Genomic DNA, 21,164 nt, shown 5'->3' with positions numbered 1-21,164 from the left:
GGCCTAGCCTACTAAGTGACCCTTCAGGGCCTTGGTTTTCCTGCCTCTAAAAGAGAAGGAAGGCCAATATTTCCACGCAGGATAGATTTTTTTTTTTTTAATTGGCTAAGGAGTAGGTGTTGGATGAGTCAGAAGCCAGGGAGGCCCATGGAAAGACCCCTCCCAATTGGGATGCAGGGTGGAGAGCTGTCAATTACTTGATAACATGACTGTATGTACCTATACCCTAGAGAGTCTGGGGTGCCTGATTTGGGTCTCTCCCAGAGTCACCCTACACATATGCACCTGTATGTACCACATGCACCCCTACATGTCCCCCAAAGTGCTGAAGAAGGCTGGGAGGAGCAGAGTCTGTCCTGAGGATGAATCTTCCATCTCCTGGAGGGACCAGTGTAGCAGGACCAGAGCGGAGGCCACCTGGGGAAGAATGGTGCTTCTGGAGCCTAGGAAGCATGGCTCTGACTCCTAGGAAGCCTCAAGCTCCTACTTGGAGCCCCCAAACCCCTGGTTCATAGCTAGCACACGGCGTGCAAGCTGAAGCTGCTGCTCCGACCCTGACAACCGCCAGCATGACCCAGGTGGAGGTGAATGAGGACAGTGTGGTGGTCAAGGCTGGAGCAGGCTGCACTGGGCACCAACGTGGACAGCATCGGGGAATTCTCCCTAGCCTTCCCCTTCCTAACCCAGGAAGCTGGGGCACAGGGAGGTGAGGATGGGAAGAGATGGACAGACAGGAAACACTGAACCATAAGCCCTACCTAATCTGGGAAGGCCAACTGGGGCTTAGGTGAGGGAAGCAGGGCCCAGGGCAGCGTCCCAAGGGACAGCGGCTAAAGGCAGGTGCTGCACAGAGAAGCAGAGGAGATGCACCAGTGGGTCCAGCCACACCCCCTTCCCTGGCCCTCAGGCAGCTGAATGGTCCTGGCGCACCCCCTTGTGGCCAAAAGGAGGATGGCACTGTCAACAGCCGGGATCTCTGCCCTGCCTCCTGGCAATTTAATAACAGCCTCAGACTCCTGGTCAGCATCTCCCCCAGCCATTGATCCCTGAGGGAACAGGCTTCAGGAGCCTGCAGAGCCATGCAGAAATGTGTCACAAAGAATAAGAATAGGACTGAGGTGGACGAGAGTCGGGAAAGCCGGAATGGAGACAAGGTGAGCATGAGTCTGGTCACGAGGGACTGGTCTGTCTTGCATCAGTGAAGCAAGGAGCCTTCTGAGGGACAAGACTGAAGAGGTTGCAGAGGAAGCCTGGGCATCCTCAGCCCTCTACACCCTTGTCCTCCAGTTTGGCCAGACCCTCCCAAGTCTCCAAATTCCTTTATCCAGCTCTCTGCCTGCTGTCTCTAATGCCTAATGCTGTATCTAAAAAACCCAAGTACTTAATAACCTAGAAACAGGACAATCCACAACATGGTGCACCCCTCCAGGACAGGGGTCTCAGCTTCCCCTCCCCCATACCCCACAGCCTAGCCCCCTGTCAGTACCAACAAAGACCTCTCACTTATCCAATCACACAAACATCTACTGCACATTCACTCTGGCTAGGCATGTGCTGTTGAATCCTAACAACCTGCAAGTGATTTCTGTTTCATTTTACAGGTGGGCAAACCAGTTTCAATGCATTAAATCACACAGCCGGCCAGAAAGGGAGCCACAGTCGGTCGGCCTGATGCCTGGCCTCACACATAACTCAAGAAAGCTCCTGGTGACCCAGAGAGGCCCTAGGGTCCTGACCCTGAGCAGGCAGAGGTGATTTACAAGAGAGACCATTACATCATGTCCTCACACCTGTTCATTCTTGATGCTGACCCTTCTAACAAGCTGAAGTGCGTCTGACAGCTGAGCCCAAAGCACAAGAACAGCTGCAAGTAAGAAAAGGGGTCTAGGGTGCCACAGCAGGCACTCTGACCACAGGGCGCCTGGGAAAAACTACCGGAGGCAGATCTGGGCCCTGAGGGACAGTGGTTCGGTTCCATCTCATTTCAAGCCTAACAGCCCTAATTCAGGAGAAGTTCTGCTATGTTTAGTGTGTGTCACTATGAAAGCAAGAAAGTGAGACTAATACAATCCAGAAGGGGTTTATGCAAAATGTTTAAAATTTGGATCTTTCCCTCTCTGCTATCCAGAAATCCTAGTTACCCAGAAAGCCTCATCTTCAAGGGTCCTGGATGGCTGACATTTGCCTGTGCTGAGGTCACCTCAAAAGGCCCTAAGCACAGGTTCAGACGCTGGCTCCACCTCAGAAACCAGGCCCAAGAAATCAGGGAGTAAATCCAAGGACAAGTGTGTTATCACCCACCAGAGCAAGTTCTGACATGAACTCGGGGGCAGGGCTTATGAAACAGGGGTTATCAGTTCCTGTGTGGACTATCTTGACCATAAACAGCTTCCCAGATAAAACCAGGCTAAAGTATATACCAGTGCAAGATGTAATCAGAGAAGGGAAAGCAAGAAGTAGGGGTGGGGAGGAGGCAGCAAGGGAAAAAGGAGCAGGTGAGAGGTGAGCTGCACACGGGCAAGGGCTTTGGGGCTCTAACCTGAGTGCCGTGAAGTGCCCCGCCCTGGCCCTCCTAGGACAGTGAGTCTTCCAGAGTAAACAGAAGGGGCTTGACGGGAGCTCCCTAAGACTCAGACCAGCCCTACAATGCTGTGAACGAAAATCTGGAAGAACGCCCCAGGGTCACCAGCAGGGGTCTCGGCGTGGACGGCTGATGGGTGTAAGCACCTTCTCTTTGCTCGCCTGTATATGTGAATTTCTCTCTTATTTTAGATATCTTTAGCGCATATTTTAAATTATAAAACATTTGTTCACTACAATACATTTGAACAATGAAAGAGTACACAAAATGAAGAACTGACATATTGCCCCTCCTGGTCTCTCCAATGCCTCTCTGCAGAGGCTGCCACTCTAGACTTGCTGTCTATGCTTCCAAACACGTTTCCATGTGCACATGACCTGGCATTCTACTAAAATGGGACGATATTATACACAATGCTTTGCAACGTCTCACCTAACAAGATATTTCTAAATCAGTCTTCATGAAACGTCATGTTTTTGAGCACTGGAATAGTATTCCACTGTAAGTACAGACCATGATTTATTTAACCATACCCCTGTCAACGGCTAGCCCACCATTCTGGTTTTAAGAGGTTGCAGTCACCAACAAGGCTGGTGTGAACACCTCTGCACATGCCATCCTGTGCTAATCTCAGGGATATGATCCTCTAAGTAGGTACGCAGGATCACACAGTACACATACACGCAATGTTTAAACAAGGCAGCAAAAACTTGTCCGCCAAGGATCTACACCAAGTCATCCTTCCACCAACTCTATTTTGGGAATGTTTTGAAAAATTATATTTAGTTAAAATGAAGACCAAAAAAGTAAAAAAAGAGAAGAAAGGAACCACCATGCCCGGTGGTGCAGCAGGAGGCACAGCAGGGATCTGAGGGGAATCCCTGGCTGTGGCTCGCCCTGCTCTGCTTGCCAAATTAGGCTCCACGCCAGCTATTCTCCTCAGGCCACACTTGTGTCCTCTTGGCCTCGCCATCAAGGCTGCTCTCCAGCCTCCTGGCAGGACTCACGGGCAGGACTAGGCTTCTAAGGGAGACTTGCCCTGGCTGCAAGCCAACAGATGGCCGGGCATGGGCTGAGCTGCCTGCCGCCAGCGTGCTGATGACTTCCAGATTGGTATCTTTAGTGCTACTTCACCCGAGTTCCAGATCCACACAGCCACCTCCATCAGACACCCTGACTCAGCACACCCTCCTCCACCACCCTGTCCATGCCCCAAACCTTCTCCTCCTCTGGTGGGCCCCATCTCAGAAGCAGTTCCAGCACCCACCCAGACATTTGAAGTCAAAACCCTAACTTCTAACCCGTCTCACCGCCATACTTAAGGCAAACTGGCTCTAAGCTGGTCTCTGACCCAGTGCTTCTTCTGCCCACGTGCCCACTCCTGCCTCAGTTGAGCCTCATTCTCTCACCTGGAGAGCTGAGATACCACCTGCCTCTAGCCTGGCTCCTCCTAAACCCAACCTCCAGGGCCCCACATCAAGTTTCTAATCGCATCACACCACCAACCCTGGTCCCTTCACAACTTCCCCCTCCTCCAGCTACTCAGGGATCAGCTGGCTCCTGGCAGTGAGACCTCCCTCCTGCCCTCCCCTTGCCTCCACCCCTGCTCTGGGGCCTCAACCTCTTGAAGCAGCAGCCAGCTGGAGAGGAACAGTCAAGTCACCACCAATGATCCGTGCTAGCTCATCAATCATTGGGCGTTGGGGGTGGTCTCCTCACACAGCAATGCCCTTGCCCAGGGTAGTCGGGACAACATGGACCATCAAACACTGAGGGGAAAGCTGTGGGCCCAGAGGCTCTCACAGCTCAGAGACTCAACGGAGTTGTTCCCTGCATTCCATGTGCAAATCAAACCCTTTCCATGTGTACACCCTTCCCCCAATGCCTCTCAAGCTCCGCTCTCATGCCTGTGGTCACTGGATTACCAGAACTCTGTGCTCTCTTCCTCTGGATCACATCTGACTCTGAGGAATCCTGGACCGAGCTAAGCTTGTTTTGCTATCTAAGCTGCGTCACCCAATTTCACCAAATCAACATATTCTCCTCTGACAAATAAAAGGGAACATATGAAATGTTTCCAGGCAAGAACATAAACAGAAACTCTTAAGCAAGACATTTCCCACACACTGACCTTGACCTAACTGAAGAATCTCTCTCTCTCTCCCTCTCTCTCTCTCCCTCTCTCTCTTTTATTGCAACTCTCATCCCTCCTAAGCTACGTATCTTTCCAAGGCACCCAAGGCCTTCGATGAAGCAGCCCGACGCACCTATGCGCCCTCAGCTCTGCACACACCTGACACATGCTCTACTCTCTCTCCCCGGTTCCCAAAGCTCTCCGGATAGTCTACGCAGTTTCATGTTTCCGAGACTGCTAACGCCATTCCTTCTTCCCACCTCCTTGACCTGGCTAATTGTGTGTGTGTGACAGTTTTACTGAGATATAATTCATATATCATACAATGTTCTCATTTAAAATGTACAATTCAATGGTTTTTAGTATATTCAGAGTTGTGCAACCATCACCACAATCAATTTGAGAACATTTTCATTATCCCAAAAAGAAGCCCTGTACCCTTTAACTGTTACTCCTCATATGCTCCCATTGCCCCAAAGTGTACCCCACGCCTACTGGACATTCAATGCTGTTTTGATGTCCACCAGTCTGTCCATTAGGCACACCTGCCCCCAAGCAAGGTCTGTGTGACAGGTTTTCATTACCCACTCGAGGGCCAGCGTAACACCTGCCTCCCAGGAGTGACAGGAAGGAATGACCACACACTCGGCGCCAGGCCCTGTGCTTACAGATTACTAACGTCTCAGAGGTCCTACTGATACTCTCATTGTGCAGCTGAGGATAAACCACTTGCCCAGGGCCACCAAGCCAGTAAGAGGCTGAGCTAGGACTCGTCCGTGAGTTGAGTTCATCGGTGAGCTCCGCTCTATCTAAACACTGTCTCTGCCCATGCACTCCATGCTCTGCCGGCAGCTTCTAGCCCTCCTCTCCTCTGTTCTCATTAAGGTCACCAATGACCTCTGAATGGCAAAGCCAAATGGAGAGCTGTATGACTTTATTTCAATCTCTTGGCCACATTTGTCAGTCACCACCCGCTTCTTTTTCTTTCCTGGCACTACCCACCTCTCAGGGGATGCCTTTGGCCTTTCTGACGGGACCATCTTTTGCCCCATCCTTGCTTAACAGAAGCCCTATCTGGGGGAGGGTCTCATCTAGGGCCTCTACTCTTCTGACTCTATGCTCTCTCTCTCGGGGTCAGTGGCCACACTTATACCGATTCCCCACACCTGAGCAGCAAAAATAGCCTCCACATCTTCACTCAAATGGCTCACAGATCCCTCAATCCCACCTTCTCACTCTTCCTCCAACCTGTTCCTGCCACAGTCCACTACCACTTCACCTGCCACCTACACAGCTGCCTGAGCCAGAGAGAAGACATCAGCCTTGACTCCTCATTCTTCCTCAGCCTCCTTATCCAACCCTCAAATCCTACCAATTCCTCTTCCTATAATTCCCCCACAATGGTCCCTGCCAATATCTAAAGACAGGCTGCCATCACCACCTCTGCCCTGGATTACTTATAAGACCCTGACCCCCAAAACACTTTTCAAACTGCAGGTACATTCTAAAGTACAAGTCCAGTAGTTTTACCCTTCCACCCTCTGCATTCAGGATAAAGCCCTTCCTGTGGTTTTTGCAGTCCTTCAAAGCTGATCTCTTTCCAGCCACATTCCTGGCCACGTTGCAGTTAGCACTGAATAACTAATTGTGCCACTAATAACTAATTAGTGCCACTCCTGGAGACACCATCTATGTTCGCATCTGCAGTTTGATGTGACTGGTGATTTGGCCAAGCCCAGCCTGGAGTCTCACTTTCCTCTTCCTATATGAGACTGTCTCTTGTGAAACAATGTTGAAATGCAGAAGGAAATGTGGTAATGAATAGAAGACAAGTGACTCAGGGCAGAGAGGGATAAAGGGTTCTGGAAGACAACCAGCATCTCACACATGTGAGCTCTTCAGCCATGGTCCCTGAGCACCTAACTCACTGGCTGAGAAAAACAATCCTTGGGACTACCTAATTCACAAGAAGTTGAGAAGATCACAGGGCTCCTCCTCCTGAATGTTAACTGTATTTCTTTACTACAGGAAGGAGATGTCCTGAATGGTCCAAGTGTCAGGCAGAGCCCCCATTCCAAACTAGGAACTGGCATCTGGTACTCATCAGCTGAGTTACAGATGCATAATCGAGCAAGCCATATGTTTTTCTGTATTTTCCAAGTTTCTGAGTAAGAAGAGAGCTAATTCACAGAAAAATCCTAGAAATAATGACCAACTCAGCAACAATGAGAAACCCCTGGGTCAAAAAATATACAAGATAACATTAGAATATACTGTCATCTCAGTAGTAAGGAAGGCTACAGGGTTATGTCAAAAAACTTACACAATAGGCAGCCTATTGTATAAGCTCTCACTAGCCAAAGGACAATCTGAGCATTGATAAAGTTAAAAGACTGAAGCACAACAAATATATTAAAATCCATAAGTGTGTTATTATACTAAACAAACAAAAAGAACAAACAAACCTCATCAGTCATCTTTGGAGGATGTTGGAAAACTAACTCATTATTTTGGAAGCTAGTAAATACGGGAAAGAATCAAGCATTTATCCTGCCTCTCCTATACAGACTGTATTTCGGGGTAACCAAGTAGTTGATTATGGGAAATTTCCAGATATATAAGTATTCAAACTAGCAACTGCAGAAGGAAACATAAAGTTAAAATAATCACCATTTTGCAACCCCTAATGAAATAATGTTCTAGGCAATAAATGTCAATGGTTCCTATGGCATAAAAAGAGAAACAACTACATAGAAACAACTCTCAATAGAAGTACAAACATCACCTATTAAATATTATTTTAAAAAAATGGAACCAGAATCTAATTAAGTCTCTAAATCTAACTACCAGTTTACAGGAAAAACAAAGGACAGAGGGACATGTTAAACTATATAGCAGGGATATAATCAGCAAAGTTGAGATGGGGGGAAAATGTATAAATTCAACGACCCAGCTTCTTCAATAAACAAAAGGAAAAGTGAGACAGAAAACCTGTCTACTAAAAGACTTGTGATAGCATCAATCAATTGAAGTATATGGATCTTGGACCATATAACTGGCCCCCAACTGAAACAAACAAGTTGTATTAAAAAATCATTTGAGACAATCAGAGAAATCTAAACATGAAATGGATATTTGATGACATCAAGATTGTTTCTTTTAAAGGAGGACTAATAGGATTGCAGTTACATTTAAAAAAAAAAAAGTCATGATCTTTTTTAGAAACACCAAGATATTTACAGCTGAAATGATAGGCTGTCTGGGATTTACTTCAAAATAATTTCAGAGTGGGGGGATAAATGCAGCTATTATTGAAAAAAGACTGACAACTGTAACAACAAGAATTGATCATTGTTGTAATTAGGTGATTATTACTTATAGGTTCATTATACTAATCCCTCTAATTTGTGTATGTTTAATGATTTCCATAATAAATAGTTTTAAAGAGAAAAGAGGAAAGGGGAAATTCTGGAGGGCAGAGCCAGAGTCTCACTCACACCTGTATTCCCAGCAGCCAGACAAATTAATAGCAATGCTTTTAGGCTGAAGCCAAGGTCAAAGCCGAGGGTTCAAGCTCAGAACTATGGTAATACCTGAAATACCTGTCTGGCTCTCTTATGAGGCACAGAAGCTGGCACACAGTAGGTCGGCAGAAAGTGTCTTTTGAATGAGTAAACAAAGACTTGAACATCGAATTAGCACAACATATGTTCCTCATGATCTGAAATACGTTCACTTAGCCACATCCGACCACCTCAAATTCGGCAGGCCTCTGTGGAAGGTGGTGCCCCATGCCACCACTCTCTCTGCCCCCACACCCAGTGCTGAGGGGCCAGGGGCTTCCTCCCCTGGGCTCAGCCTGACTTTTTTAAACCAAAGGTCTAGGTTTCCAGGAGACTTGTGCTCTCATCCCCCGCACCCCACCACCCAGGACTCCTTTTGGTCCCTCTGATTGGCCCAACTATTTTTGCTTGGCATACTGGTCGCTCTGCCGGAAATGCTCCCTCCCCCCCCCCCCCCCCACCGCGCCCCAGCTCTCTGCACAGCTGGCTCCTCATTGTTCACATGTCAGCTCAAATATCCTTTCCTCAGCAGGGCCTTAACCAGTTGCGCTCCCTAAAGAAAGTTCCCTTCTGATTCTCTGTCACTTCTCCACTGTCCCTTTCACAGGCATCACCCTTAATATGCACTTATATATTTCCTTGGCTTTAAAATAACAATAACAGCAGCTAGCACACTGACTCATTACTTACCACGTGCCAAGTTCATGCTAAGTGTTTTACAAGGGTTATTTTGTTTAGCCTTCATGACCACCCTATCAGTAAAAATACGTATTATTTTATTTATTACTATTAGTATTTCACAGATGATGAAACTCAGGAGAGAGCAGATACATGGCCACAGAGCCATGAAGTTCTAAGCCCGCATTTGTAACCGCTATCCTACACTGATCTCTTAAGTCTTCTCCTGGCCCCACTGACCTCCACCTACAGACTGAGGGTCAAGGGAACATCATTCAACAAAAAATCTCAGACTCTACCGCAGTGCCTGGCATAAAACAGGTACTCCACAAGTATGTGTGGAATGAATGAAAACATTCCAAATAATACTTTATGATTTCTCTTTGTATATCTCTGACCCACCTCCTCTTCCCCACAAGTCCCTAGCACAGGACTCAGCTTCCAGAAGGTACTCAACACATCCAGAAACACTCAGAGCTGAAAAGAGCTTTAGTGACCACCCAACTCTGTCCTTTCAGTTCACCAAGGAGTAGGACCTTCTCCTACCTCTCAGAAGAAACAACCAAGCAAGATGGACAATGGAGGATACATGGACTTCAGAGCTCCTAAGAGGCCAACTTCTATCAAAACAGGTCAGCAGCAAATGCCCTGATAGAGTAGAATCCAGGAAGGAAGGCTAGGGTGTGGTAAGAGGTCTACATGTACTTGCTGTACCTTGCAGAACAAATAAACACCCTCCACCCAGCGTCTTGAGCCTTCTGGAAATTGTTCCACTTCTGAAACATGTTCTTTGGAAACCACATCACCTCAGGACACACCTACAGATCTCAGAGGTCACACAGATCTCACAGGGACCACAGGTATCCTTGGTCTCTCTTTCCCACCTCCCTCCTCCCTCCCATCTCTCTTTCCCTTTTCCCTGGAGATAAGGAAGCAAAAACACCCAGCAATAAAGGGGCTGGAGGCCAGGCTTCTGGTGTGACCTACAGGAGCAGAGAAGGCCTTTCTGTAGAAGACAAGTGGAGCTTCTGGGCACTCCTTCCTGCCTCTGGTTATCTCCAGCCCCTGAAAGTCCTGAGCATCTCTAGCCTAGAGTCCCAAGAATCTCAAACTCTGTGTTGAGAGACTTCTAGGAAAGCAATGCAAACACACACAAGAGCTGCAACTGGATGGAGGGAGACAACCTTCTGGCCTAGCATGGCCACAAAGGGATTCTAAGATGTGATGGTACTGGGTCTGGGCCTTAAAGGGTAGGAATCACTGGGTTTCATGGGAGTAAGAAGGAAGCAGAGGAAATGGCTACTGCAAATAATACTAAAATGAGCTAACATTTACCTAGCGTTTATTCTGTGCTCGGTGCTGAGCTAAGTGTTTTACACGTAATAACTTGCTGACATCTCACAACCTTGTGAGATAGGTGCTGTTAATGTGTCAGATAAAGAGCCCAAAACCCAGAGGTGTTAAATAACTTGTCTAAGGTGATTCAGTAATTGGCGCAGCTGGGATTCAAAGTCAGATTTGAAAGTCCAAAGTTCACCACACAATGTGCACCAAAAGCTGGAGGATGGCTTGCATGAGGGAAAGGAACATGTGTGAAAGAGCGAGGGAATCTGTGAATGTCACACTAAAGGGCTGGATGGTGATCCACAAGGGGACCATGTGTGAGCAGAGCTGTAGGAAGAATGGCCTAACATGTTTATGGAGGATGATGGAGGGTCTGCTGGGAAGATGGGAACTCTGTGGCCCCAGGAGTTCTACAGGGGTGGGGTAGGAGGGCAGCAGCAGGAATGAGGAAAACCTAGAAGAGAAACAAGTTTACCAAATGCCAGTTGGTAATCAATGGTGTCCACATTCAGATTTTAGCAAATAAAGATCTACCTCCAGTCCCAGTCAGTCCACAAAACTCCCACTAAATACCGCTGTGTGCCAAGCCTTGCCCAGGGCAGCCTCCCTCTGCTTCTCCTCACTTTTCCACAGTGAGAACGACGAGGTTGCTGTCAAGTTCCTACAACCCAGCCCCCTAAAGTGCTCTCCTCTCCTTCCCCACCTCCACTCTCGTAAGGGAGGTGAAAGCCTTTTCTTCCACATTTATGTTAAAACCATAATGTCCACAATTGTACTGAACTTAAATTTTAAAATTTAAAGGTATTTGTTTTCACATTACTGGTCTGCTTTGCAAAGTACATGATAACTTTTTAAAAAATTGAGCTCACTTTTAACCTCAGTAAGTTTATGATTAGAAAGTTTTCTCCAGAAGGTGAATCATCTGGCCATCCTCCCCAGCCAGCTAACAACTAGGAGGATAGCAGTACCTCTGTTCAAGGATATCACCTGGAGGTCAGAGATGGGAACTCACAGCCCAGCCACTGTGCCCTTCACTACCATCGGGGGGCCGGGGGGTGGGGTGGGGGAGGAGGAAGTGAAGGCTGGAATCACAGAAGTCTCTAATTCAGTAAATCTGATGCTGTGCCTCAGGGAGTCAATCCCACTTTGGAGCTGTGTGTCCTGAGAAGAAAGGGGAACTCGGCTTCTCACCATTCTTGTGCTGAGAAACCCTGTCTGAACAGGCATCCTCATGGAGGGGGTGGGAATTATTGTCAAATACACGTGTATGATCTTCCAGACTTTCAGGGCTCTCTCAAACACTGCCTTCAGAAGACTGTTTAGCCACTGGATCGGCGATGGGAGGAAACTCTCGCTAAGCTGGCTCAGCAATCCCCCAGAAAGGCTCACTCCGCAAGCCAACATGAAGACACAATGATCCAAAAGGCCTTGGTGTATGTGCTGGGAGGGAAAGCAGGGGACTTTTCCGCTTAGCTTCCCTTAGCGTTGCCACGAGACAGCTCTCTGGCTACGTCAGGGTAAAGAGGCTTGTATCTCGCACCAGCTGACCACTCCCGAGAGACCCTCTCTTCCAAACTACATGGCGGGCATAACGAAGAAAGAAGTGGCCCCAGCAGAGGCGAACCTCTGTGGTTCTTAAAGACTTGTTTGCGTTTGGGCCCACACGGAGCCGCAAATGGAGATAGATTCCCTTCCGGCGCACCCGCCATCAGGTCCCCGGATTCCCAGCAGGCCTCTCAGGCCCGGATCCGGTTCCCTGACCTCTCAAGGCCCTTCGAGAACCCCCAGCTTCCCCTTCCCGACCTCAGAACCTTCAGGCCCGGGCCGGCCTCCTTGCCGGCCTTTCGAGGCCCCGCAGCCCGGCCCCCGCGGCTCACCCTCGAGCGTCTCGCACTGCACCAGGTTGAGGTAGTCCGCCTGGCTAAGCACCCCGGCCTTCAGGCCGCGCACCAATCCCTCCAAGTAGCCATTGTCCACGTTGAAGTAAAGCTCCGGGAAGAACGACATGGCTGCGGCGGGGACGGCTGGATCGGAGGGCCCAGACCGGCCAGCACGCAGCACAACTCCAAGATCAGCTGACGCGGCGCCCGCAGCGGGCTGTCAAGCTCGTCAGGTGACGCGCGAGCAGTTCACGTGACCGCAATGGGGCGGGGCTCTGAGCCGTGCCCAGCTTCCGGGAGGTTTTGCGCGGAATGGTTGCGCAGGTGTGGGCTGGGGACCGCCCCCTGGCGCCTGCGCGCTGAGGGGTGGAGGGCCTCCTGCTCCCTGGCGGGAGCGGCTTGAAGTATCCAAGACCGGCCGCGTGGTGGCGCCCATGGCCGCGGGGATTCGATTGGGCCTTCATTCTAGATTTCTCGAGTCTGGTGCACCTGGTGCTGTGGCGGCCAGGGGAGTAAAGATGGGAGTGGGCGATGCTTCTTATGCTTGGAAATATTCCAGAGTGTGGAGTCAGCCTTCCCCGAGAGGAACTGAGGTCAGGTGAGGGGCAGGCTTCGCTGGGGGTCACGCGGCAAGTTAACCGCAAGCAGGCCCTGGAGCCTAATGCTTGTTAGCCTGCGGGGAGCTAAAGGCCCTACGCAGCGCTGCGCTCCCGTTCCCCGCGTTTATTATATGAGATTCTCAAGGGCAGGAGCGCGGCCCTCGTCTGCTTCTGCCAACGGCGCCTGGCGCTCTAAGAGCACGCATGTAAGTGACCCATGATGGGATAGCACAGGCTCTGGGGTGGGGGTGTGTGTGTGGTGTTTTGGCTTGGAGGCATCTTCGCCCCTGCCTTGACCTCCCCCCTCCGACGGTCACCTTCGAAATAACGCCACAACCCTGGGGTTGGTCCCATCCTTTATTGGCGCCCCCCGTGCCCCAGCGCCGACCCCGACGTCGGCCAGCTAAGTGCGGCTGCAGGGATTCGTGGTAGTACCCAGCTTGCGGCAGTAGCAGAAGGCGTTGAAGAAACGGCAGTAGCACGTGGCGCATGGGTCGCAGCATGGTACCTGGTGTCCCAGACAGGACTCGTGTAGCCTTACACAGCGACGCGGGGAGCGCGGCTTGCGTCCTTCCGGATCTAGCACCTGCGGGGGTTGGGGAACATGGGCCTCCAAAGGCAGGTTCAGGGACCTGCCCGGGTCAAGACAGGATGGCAGTGGAGCATGGGGAGGGATGGTCTGCGTTGTCGCCCCAGGTGAAAGGATCACGAAGGGGAGATAGAGGTTGATCCCTGATCCCCCCACCCAAAGACTGTGGCCTCACACCTTTCCCTGAGCAGTTACCTCTGCCAAGGCCTTGGCCTCTGCCTCCTGCAGCAGAGCCTCTTCTGCCTGTTCTGCTGTTGTCCTCTTCAGCAGGGGCTGCAGGCCCAGGCCTGGGACAGATGATGTGAGGGCAGAAACCCCCCATGCACAAGACACCCACCTCCCGGTCCCGGGATGGAGAAGGAGGAAAGAGGGCTCATACTAGGCAGAATAGTTTGTGGACAGAGGGTGTCCAGGCCCCTCCCACCCGCACCCCTGCCCACACTGACCTTGGAGCTCTGGGAACAAGGCTTGGTCAGGCCTTGGGATGCCCTCCAGGGTGCCCAAGCCCATCTGGGCCCCCCGTATGGCAGGCATTGCCAGCAGCAGGGCACAGCTCAGCAGCACTGTGGTCAGCATGGCCTGGCTCAGCAGGAAGACCCACCACTTAGTCCCTCGTCGTCCCTGGAGCACCCTCTAGGTGCCTTACCCCAGACAGAAGACCCCTAGAGAGTAGGAGTCTCTGCCCAACCTGAGGACTTACCTCTGCTTGCTGGATCCTTGGCCCAAGGGTTCCTGGCCTCCCCATGCCCTCGGTTTATATGGCAGGGTCTAATGAAGGGCCCACACGTGACTGCTCCCTGCGGCCAGGGCATGAGGGCCCCTCCCCGGAGGGTGGGGGCACAGTTCAGCCTCTCTCACTGGAACCTGGGCTCTACAAGAGGGGTACCCATCTCCAATTTGGAGTGAGGTCTCCAGGAGCCAATCAAAGTTTGGGAACAAGATAGGGTGCCCAGGGCCCCAAAATTCTTGCAGGACCGGGACCTGGGGGATGGATAGGCTGGAGCCATTAGCAATAACAAGGCAGGCGGCCCTGAATGCTTAATTTAATTTGTGGCCCTGGAGATGCTCATTCAGACCCTATGCATGGCATGTTCCCTTTGCTTCCAGGAACTTGGGTCAAGGACATTGAAGGGGCTGATGGGCCAGTGACCAGAGCGGGGTGGGGTTGTGGTGCAGACCTAGACCCTGGGTTTTTGGGGGGAGGGGGAGGGAGAAGCCCACTTAGCCAAAAGCAGGCCCTCTGCCTCCATCTCTGGCCCTGTCTCTCCTCCCCCTTCTTCCTCCAGGCTTTTCCAAGACCCCAACCCTGCTCCTGCCCCCACACTCTTTTCTGCCTGGAGTTCCTGGAAGCCAGCGTGGCTGAACAGACTGTTCCCTGGGTGGACGAGCAGCTTCCAGGTAAAAAGCTTTCAGGCCGCCTGCTTCATTAGTGCTAATGGCTGCTCCTTTCCGCCCTGTGTTGTCAAGCCTATGCCCACGCCTGGTCTCATCAGCATGGGGTGAATGTGAAGACTGCCCTTTCTTAGAGATGGTGGGACACACAGGACCCCACCTGCCCCAGCCTTCCCTCACCGCCCTCCACAAGGGCACTTTATCACACACTTGCCAGTTAGGGAAGGGAAAGCCGGCTGAATCAGCGTCCAGGACTCAGCATACAAACAGCTGGCCCAAGACAGCAGGAGGAGGATGTAGAGGCTGTTTGGGCTATTTTGACCAGGGTGAGACCTGAGGAAGTCCTTCCAGAAAACTGTTGGAAACCATAGGTTATCACCTGGCAGCCTCTGGCCTGGTATCAACACAAGCAATTGGTATGTGATGTGGGTTGTGTGGGGAGGTGTGCTCTGCAGAGGGTGGGCCTGTGACAGGCTTCTTCCACAGATGGGCACTGATGTCTGTTCTGGGATCAGGCTGGCATCAGGCTCACTTGTGGTTGCCTCAGGGTAACAGCCCTAGGAGCTCAAAGAGTCACCTATTATGGCCCAGGGGAAGAGCAGGAGAGTGAGGGAGAGCCTCTCTGGGGAGGTGGTCCATGGAAAATCCAGCAAAGGGCCAGTCCCCATTTCTCCCCTGAGAATGGTGCTGGCTGTTTTGGTGACTGTCACAAAGCAGACCTGATGTCAAGGCCTCCCTCGCAACTGACATTGACCTTTCTCTCCCAGAGGCTATAGCTGGGCCCAGTGGCCCACCCCACTCAGAGTGGTGCAGGGTGAAGGTATCAGGCACCCAGCTGTGTCCCTTTCTTGTCTGGGCCACATGGAGCTCAGGAAGGGTAATACATCAAATGTACCCGAGGCATTTTCCCCATATCCTTATGCTCTGGCCCCATCCTTGGAGATTCTGGCTGAAGAGATGGTAGTAGGGAGCAGGGATTGCATATGGATTTTGGCAATGTGCCCCAGGTGAGGTGAGGTGGGGGCTCTGAGCACCTGGCAAGCCTGGTCAGTGCTCATGCTAAGAACAGTTCTTCATATTGGAGTGGGGGGCGCTTCTTCCAGCCAGGTGCTCAGTGTTTTTGCTCACCTACAGATCAGTAGCTATCTTCATTTGGGTGTGTGAACACGAGTGTATTGGCCCCATCCATGGACAGTAGGGGCTGCCAAGGTCCCTGGTTGGGCCCAGTGGGGAAGACAGTCAAGAAAACCAACAATCAAAACACAGTGGAACAGTGGGACTTCCCTGGTGGTCCAGTGGTTAAGGCTCCACACTTCCACTGCAGGGGGCAAAGGTTTGATCCCTGGTCGGGGAACTAAGATCTCGCATGCCACATGGAATGGCCAAAAAAACAAAAAAAACACAATGGAATGACCAAAGAAATATAAACATTGGCTAGCTGATTACATTAAGGAATAATTGTTAACTTTTTTAGTTGCAATAATGGTATTATAGTCATGATTTTTTTTTAAAAAGCATTATTATCTTTTAGAGAAAAAGAATGATGTATTTACTGATAAAATGATATGAAGTATGGGATTTGCCTCAAAATAATCTGAGGTAGTGGGGGACAGCAGGAGGTGACATAGATGAAACAAAATTTTTCGTGAGTTGGTAATTGTTGAAGCTGGGTGATGGGTACATGGGCTTTGTTATCCTAATACTGCTACTTTTGTATATGTTTGAAATTTTCCATAATAAAATATTTTTTATGTCCTTTCCCATCCCACCGTCCATCTGTTCAGTTTCACCCAGCCACCCTCCCATCACCACTGAATTACCGCAAAACATGGCCTATGGGTTTCTTGTTGTAGCTCTATATCTGTATCTATATGTGTATCTATGAATTGTAAATCTATATTTAAAGTTAATTTTCCATTGGTTTATCAAATTGTATTAGTTTTTGCCAATAATCAGTCCTTGGCTTGATTTACTAAATTTCGTTAGAATTTAGTTTCTATCTTTCTATCATTTTCTATTTTCCTAGCATTTGTTGATGCTTTTGCTTATCTTTCTTCCTGATAAACACAGTTGCCTACACCTAGTAATCTATATAAGGCTCCTCCAGAGCCCTTTCCATCTGCTGAGTACTGTCGATGCATGAGTGATTTTTCAGGTCTGAAACTAGCCTGATGTTCCCAGGACAATGCTTTTTGGCAGAAGGACCTTCAGAAATGTTCTGGGTGGAGGATTTGGGAGACCTGGGAGGATGCAAAGTCTACTTTGTGAGGCTGAGGATGAACCCCAAGCATAGAGACCCTGACTTCAAGAAGGAAAAAGGGAAGAGTGTGGATGCTCTGTGCCAGAGATCAAGTGTGGGGACAAGGAGGGGTGCTTGAACCCTACCTCTCCTCCCCTTTTTTCTCCAGCAAGGTAGTCACATCACCCAAGGGTGCTGTTCCTGCTTTGTCCCGCGGGGGCAGAAGAGCACCCACTGGCTCTCCCAGTCGAGCCTCATTCTGGTACATGGATCCCCACCCAGCACAATGTCCCTGGCCCCACCGTTCATCTGTAGGACTTCCAAAAGCCAAAGGTTGCCTGGAGAGGTGCAGCGCCCTCAGCCATCCAGGGAGGAGAGCAGGGTGGATGGGGGTTATTCCAGGCTGATGTGTAAATATACATTTTTTTTTTTTTGATTGAAGTATAGTTGACTTACAATGTTGTGTTAGTTTGTGGTGTACAGAAAAGGGATTCAGTTATACATATATATGTTCTTTTTCATATTCTTTTCCGTTATGGTTCATTACAGGATATTGAATATAGTTCCCTGTGCTATACGATAGTCCCTGTTGTTTATCCTTTCTGTATATAACAGTTTGCATCTGCTAGTCCCATCCTCCCAATCCAATCCTCCCCCGCCCTCCCTCCTCCTTGGCAACTACAAGTCTGTTCTCTATGTCTGGGAGTCTGTTTCTGTTTCGTAGATAAGCTCATTTGTGTCATATTTTAGATTCCACATATAAGTGGTATCATATGGTGCTTGTCTTTCTCTTTCTGACCTACTTTACTTGGTATGATAATCTCTAGGTCCATCCATGTAGCTGCAAATGGCATTTCATTCTTCTTATGGCTGAGTAATATTCCATTGTATATATATATACCACATCTTTATCCATGCATCTGTCAGTGGACATTTAGGTTGTTTCCATGTCTTGGTTATTGTGAATAGTGCTGCTATGAACATAAGAGTGCTTGTATCTTTTCAAATTACAGTTTTCTCCGGATATATGCCCAGGAGCGGGATTGCTAGATCATATTGCTAGATCTATTTTTAGTTTTTTGAGGAACCTCCATACTGTTCTCCATAGTGGCTGCACCAATTTACATTCCCACCAACAGTGTAGGAGAGTTCCCTTTTCTCCACACCCTCTCCAGCATTTGTTATTTGTAGACTTTTTAATGATGACGATTCTGACCGGTGTGAGGTGATGCCTCAGTGTAGTTTTGACTTGCAGTTCTCTAATAATTAGCAACGTTGAGCATCTTTTCACATGCATGTTGGCCACCTGTATGTCTTCTTTGGAGAAAAGTCTATTTAGGTCTTCCAGGCTGGTGTCTTTTGAGCCCTCAGCTAGAGGGGGTTCCACTGTGATCAGGAGCCCCTCGGTGGGAGAGTCATGTTTGTTGCATGAATGCCAGTGCTTGCTTTTCTCCCATTCATTCAAGAACTGTTTGAGCACATGCTGCCTAACCAGCAGGACGTCGGAGGGTCTAGGCTTCAAGGTTGGGTCAGTGACCTTGGTGATCTGAAGCTCCTGATTCTGGGGTCAGCCAGGCTTCATGGGCTTGCCTGTTGCCAATGAAAGTGAAGGCTGAGGTCAAGCCAGGGAGAGTGGGGCATGGTGCAGGGCCAGCTAGTGGATGGAACACCCCTTCCCCTGACTGTAAGGGGGCTCAGGCCCAGAGACACTCCTTCCCCCTTGGGCCTTGCTCTAACTCCCTCTTCCTCTCCCCCCGCAGGCCTCCCCTTCAGTGCTGGTAATGGGCCCTTTATTGGGGTCACCAGAACACCTGAGCTGTGGCTGGAGTGCTCAAATGAAACTTCACAAAAGGCCCAGGGAAGACAAATAGGCCCAGCCAATCTGACTCATAGGATGTGACTTGCAGTTTGGACGCATGGGCCCCTCCGAGGTGGCAAAGCCCATCCTAAACTCCAACTGCAGCCCCTTCTGAAGATATCTATAACCCACAACTTCCAAATCTTCAGACACCCGGAGAGGTGACCAGTCTCTCCTGCCTGCCAGGTCCTACTTTTCTGGGTGAAATCTTCAGTTGCTGGAGGTGTTGCAGGACCCTACCTTCTGCCTCAGAAAATCCATGCCCTCGATATGTCTAAAGCAGGACATCAGCCCCCACACTCACAGGAAACCCACCAAAGTGGTGCAGAACTTGTTCCATTCCAGGTGATATGAGGACACTGAGTATAACAGAATTTCTGGAGTGAAATTGAGTCCCCAGCAACCCTCCACAGAGGCAGGGCACTGTTGGGCTATGGAGGGGATGCCTGGGATGTCCCTGAATTGTTTCTAATCCATCCCCATAGAATGGAGCCAACCTGACCCTGTGAGGATGTTCAGTGCCTCAGCTGGAGCCTTAGGAACAAAGGTGTTTGCACAACAGGAACCTCTGGACTGTCTGGAAATGATTCTCAACCTAGAAACTACTCTTTCTGCTAAAGACCCGGGAGTTTGCCAGCCTGCTCACCCCTGCCACTCATGTTCTGTACAGGTAAGAACAGAGGCTACAGAAACTCTGGACATAGGCAAAAAGATGCAGCCTAGGGTGCTAGGCACAGGGGTGAGATGGTAGCTGGCTTGATGGGTTCAAGGTGAGCCCAAGAAAGCAGAGAGGGCTGCAGCTGCTCCCAGAGTTATCTGGACTCACTCCTTTCTGCTTTTACCCCTCCTCATCCCCTCTGCCTCCAGCTACAAAGAAGATCTGGGAGGTGGAGGTATGGGAGCTGGGAGGGGACTGAGTCCTTTTGGGGAGTGGTTATCTGGGAGTGTTGGATGGAAAGGATAACCTTCCAGCTTAAACCAGTCCCCCTGGGGCACAGCTCCCACCAAGGCACCAAGCCTTGACCCAGTGTGGGAGGAGGATCTCATAGGGTGGCCCCCACCAGTAGCCCCACTGGTCACCACTTCCCAATTTTGCCCCTGTGGGCCCTGCATAAACTGTCTCCGCAGAGCCTGGGTAGGGGTCCTCCTCCCCAACTCTGGTCAAAGCCAGACTTTGTGTCAGGATCTGTCATAGAGGCAAGTTTTCCTCTTTGTCTCATTCCTTTACCTGCTATAAGTTTACCCAATGCCCCATAACAAGACTCCTATTCCATATGTTTCTCTCAGTAGAAGGTGCAACTAAACAGTATCATCCCCATTTTACAGATCAGAAAGCTTTACATGACTCAGCTTTGATTACTTAGCTAAAAGGGGGCTTTCCCTCCTTCCTCGCATGGCCCAGGGTTTGTTTTAGAGCTGGAGAAGAGGCATGGTTGTTTTGTGTGTGTGTGTGTGTGTGTGTGTGTGTGTATCTGTGTGTGCATGCGTGTGCCTCGGGGCAGGGCTCAGCCCTAAGGTGTCTCCCACACACACCTCCTGCGTGTGGGAAACTTTACCCACAGAGCTTCCAGGGGTGCAAAGACAACAGCAAGCAGCTGCTCCAGTGGGGTCAGTTGGCTGCCAGAGCTATTCTGAGTGTCCTTATGCTCTTGACCACATTTCTAAGTAACCCATGAACCAAAGGAGAAATCACAAAGGAAACTAGAAATGTTTCAAACTGAATGGTAGTGAAATACAGTATATCAAAACTTATGGGATGTAGTTAAAGCAATGCGTATTTAAGTGGATATAGTAGAAAAGAAGAATGATTGAAAATTAATTACATAAGCTTCTTCAAGTGGGGCAAAAATATTTCCAATAGACAGTGTGGGAGCAAGTAACTCTCTGTTTTACCTGTACTTTGCAGCCTTCACAAAAATTAATTTGGGATGGATCATCAACATAATTGTGAAGGTAAAACAAAGATTCTAAAAAAAAACAGAATATCTTCATAACCTTGGAGTAGGTAAAGATTTCTTAAATAAGACAGAAAGGACTGACCATCAAAGGTTGATAAATTAGACTTTATTATTAAAACTAAGAACTTCTGGGAATTCCATGGCAGTCCAGTGGTGAGGACTTGGCACTCTCACCTGCCAAGGCCCCAGGTTCAATCCCTGGTGGGGAACTAAGATCCTGCAAGCTGCAGGGACAAATAAAACAAAGCAAAACAAACAAACAAACAAAGAACCTCTGGTCATTAAATAAAGGTAATTAAGAAAGTGGAAAGATACACCACAAACTGGGAAAAGAACATTACAGTGCATA

The 21,164-nt window shown here is 49.5% G+C and overlaps 3 protein-coding genes across 7 annotated transcripts in view; 1 reads left to right on the top strand and 2 right to left on the bottom strand.

The window, feature by feature from the left end:
* The window catches only part of ATP6V0D1 (ATPase H+ transporting V0 subunit d1), a 37,278-nt gene extending 24,863 nt beyond the window's left edge, over positions 1-12,415 (bottom strand). Inside the window, exon 1 of one of the 2 annotated variants that reach the window (XM_057711369.1) lies at positions 12,178-12,415. In XM_057711369.1, coding sequence (XP_057567352.1) covers positions 12,178-12,307 — 130 coding nt within the window. In that variant the 5' untranslated portion in view covers positions 12,308-12,415. The remainder of the gene's footprint in view (positions 1-12,177) is intronic. The other variant, XM_057711368.1, reaches the window with a different exon arrangement.
* Positions 12,416-12,625: 210 nt separating this feature from the next.
* RIPOR1 (RHO family interacting cell polarization regulator 1) overlaps positions 12,626-21,164 on the top strand; it is a 46,049-nt gene continuing 37,510 nt past the window's right edge. For 2 of the 4 annotated variants that reach the window (XM_057710598.1, XM_057710596.1), the window contains exons 1-3: positions 12,969-12,985; positions 14,655-14,766; positions 19,343-19,527. The gene's annotated coding sequence lies outside the window, so the exon portion shown is untranslated. Of the gene's footprint in view, positions 12,779-12,968; positions 12,986-14,654; positions 14,767-19,342; positions 19,528-21,164 lie in introns of those variants that run through there. The other 2 variants (XM_057710597.1, XM_057710599.1) reach the window with 2 other exon arrangements.
* On the bottom strand, positions 13,183-13,944 carry AGRP (agouti related neuropeptide). The gene is made up of 3 exons (XM_057710612.1): positions 13,815-13,944; positions 13,564-13,655; positions 13,183-13,365 (listed from the first exon to the last, which is right to left on the bottom strand). The coding sequence occupies exons 1-3, from the start codon at positions 13,942-13,944 to the stop codon at positions 13,183-13,185; spliced, it is 405 nt and encodes a 134-aa protein (XP_057566595.1).

This window comes from Hippopotamus amphibius, chromosome 16 (assembly GCF_030028045.1).
Source record: "Hippopotamus amphibius kiboko isolate mHipAmp2 chromosome 16, mHipAmp2.hap2, whole genome shotgun sequence".
Taxonomy (NCBI): domain Eukaryota; kingdom Metazoa; phylum Chordata; class Mammalia; order Artiodactyla; family Hippopotamidae; genus Hippopotamus; species Hippopotamus amphibius.
This window is presented reverse-complemented; position numbering and strand designations above follow the sequence as displayed.

Bases quoted from the DNA above. Each gene is read 5' to 3' on its own strand.
- AGRP (XM_057710612.1), bottom strand. From the start codon at position 13,944: ATGCTGACCACAGTGCTGCTGAGCTGTGCCCTGCTGCTGGCAATGCCT. The intron at 13,656-13,814 runs GTCAGTGTGGGC...CATCTGTCCCAG, and splicing joins CTTGTTCCCAGAGCTCCAAG to GCCTGGGCCTGCAGCCCCTG. The intron at 13,366-13,563 runs GTAACTGCTCAG...CAACCCCCGCAG, and splicing joins AGGCCAAGGCCTTGGCAGAG to GTGCTAGATCCGGAAGGACG.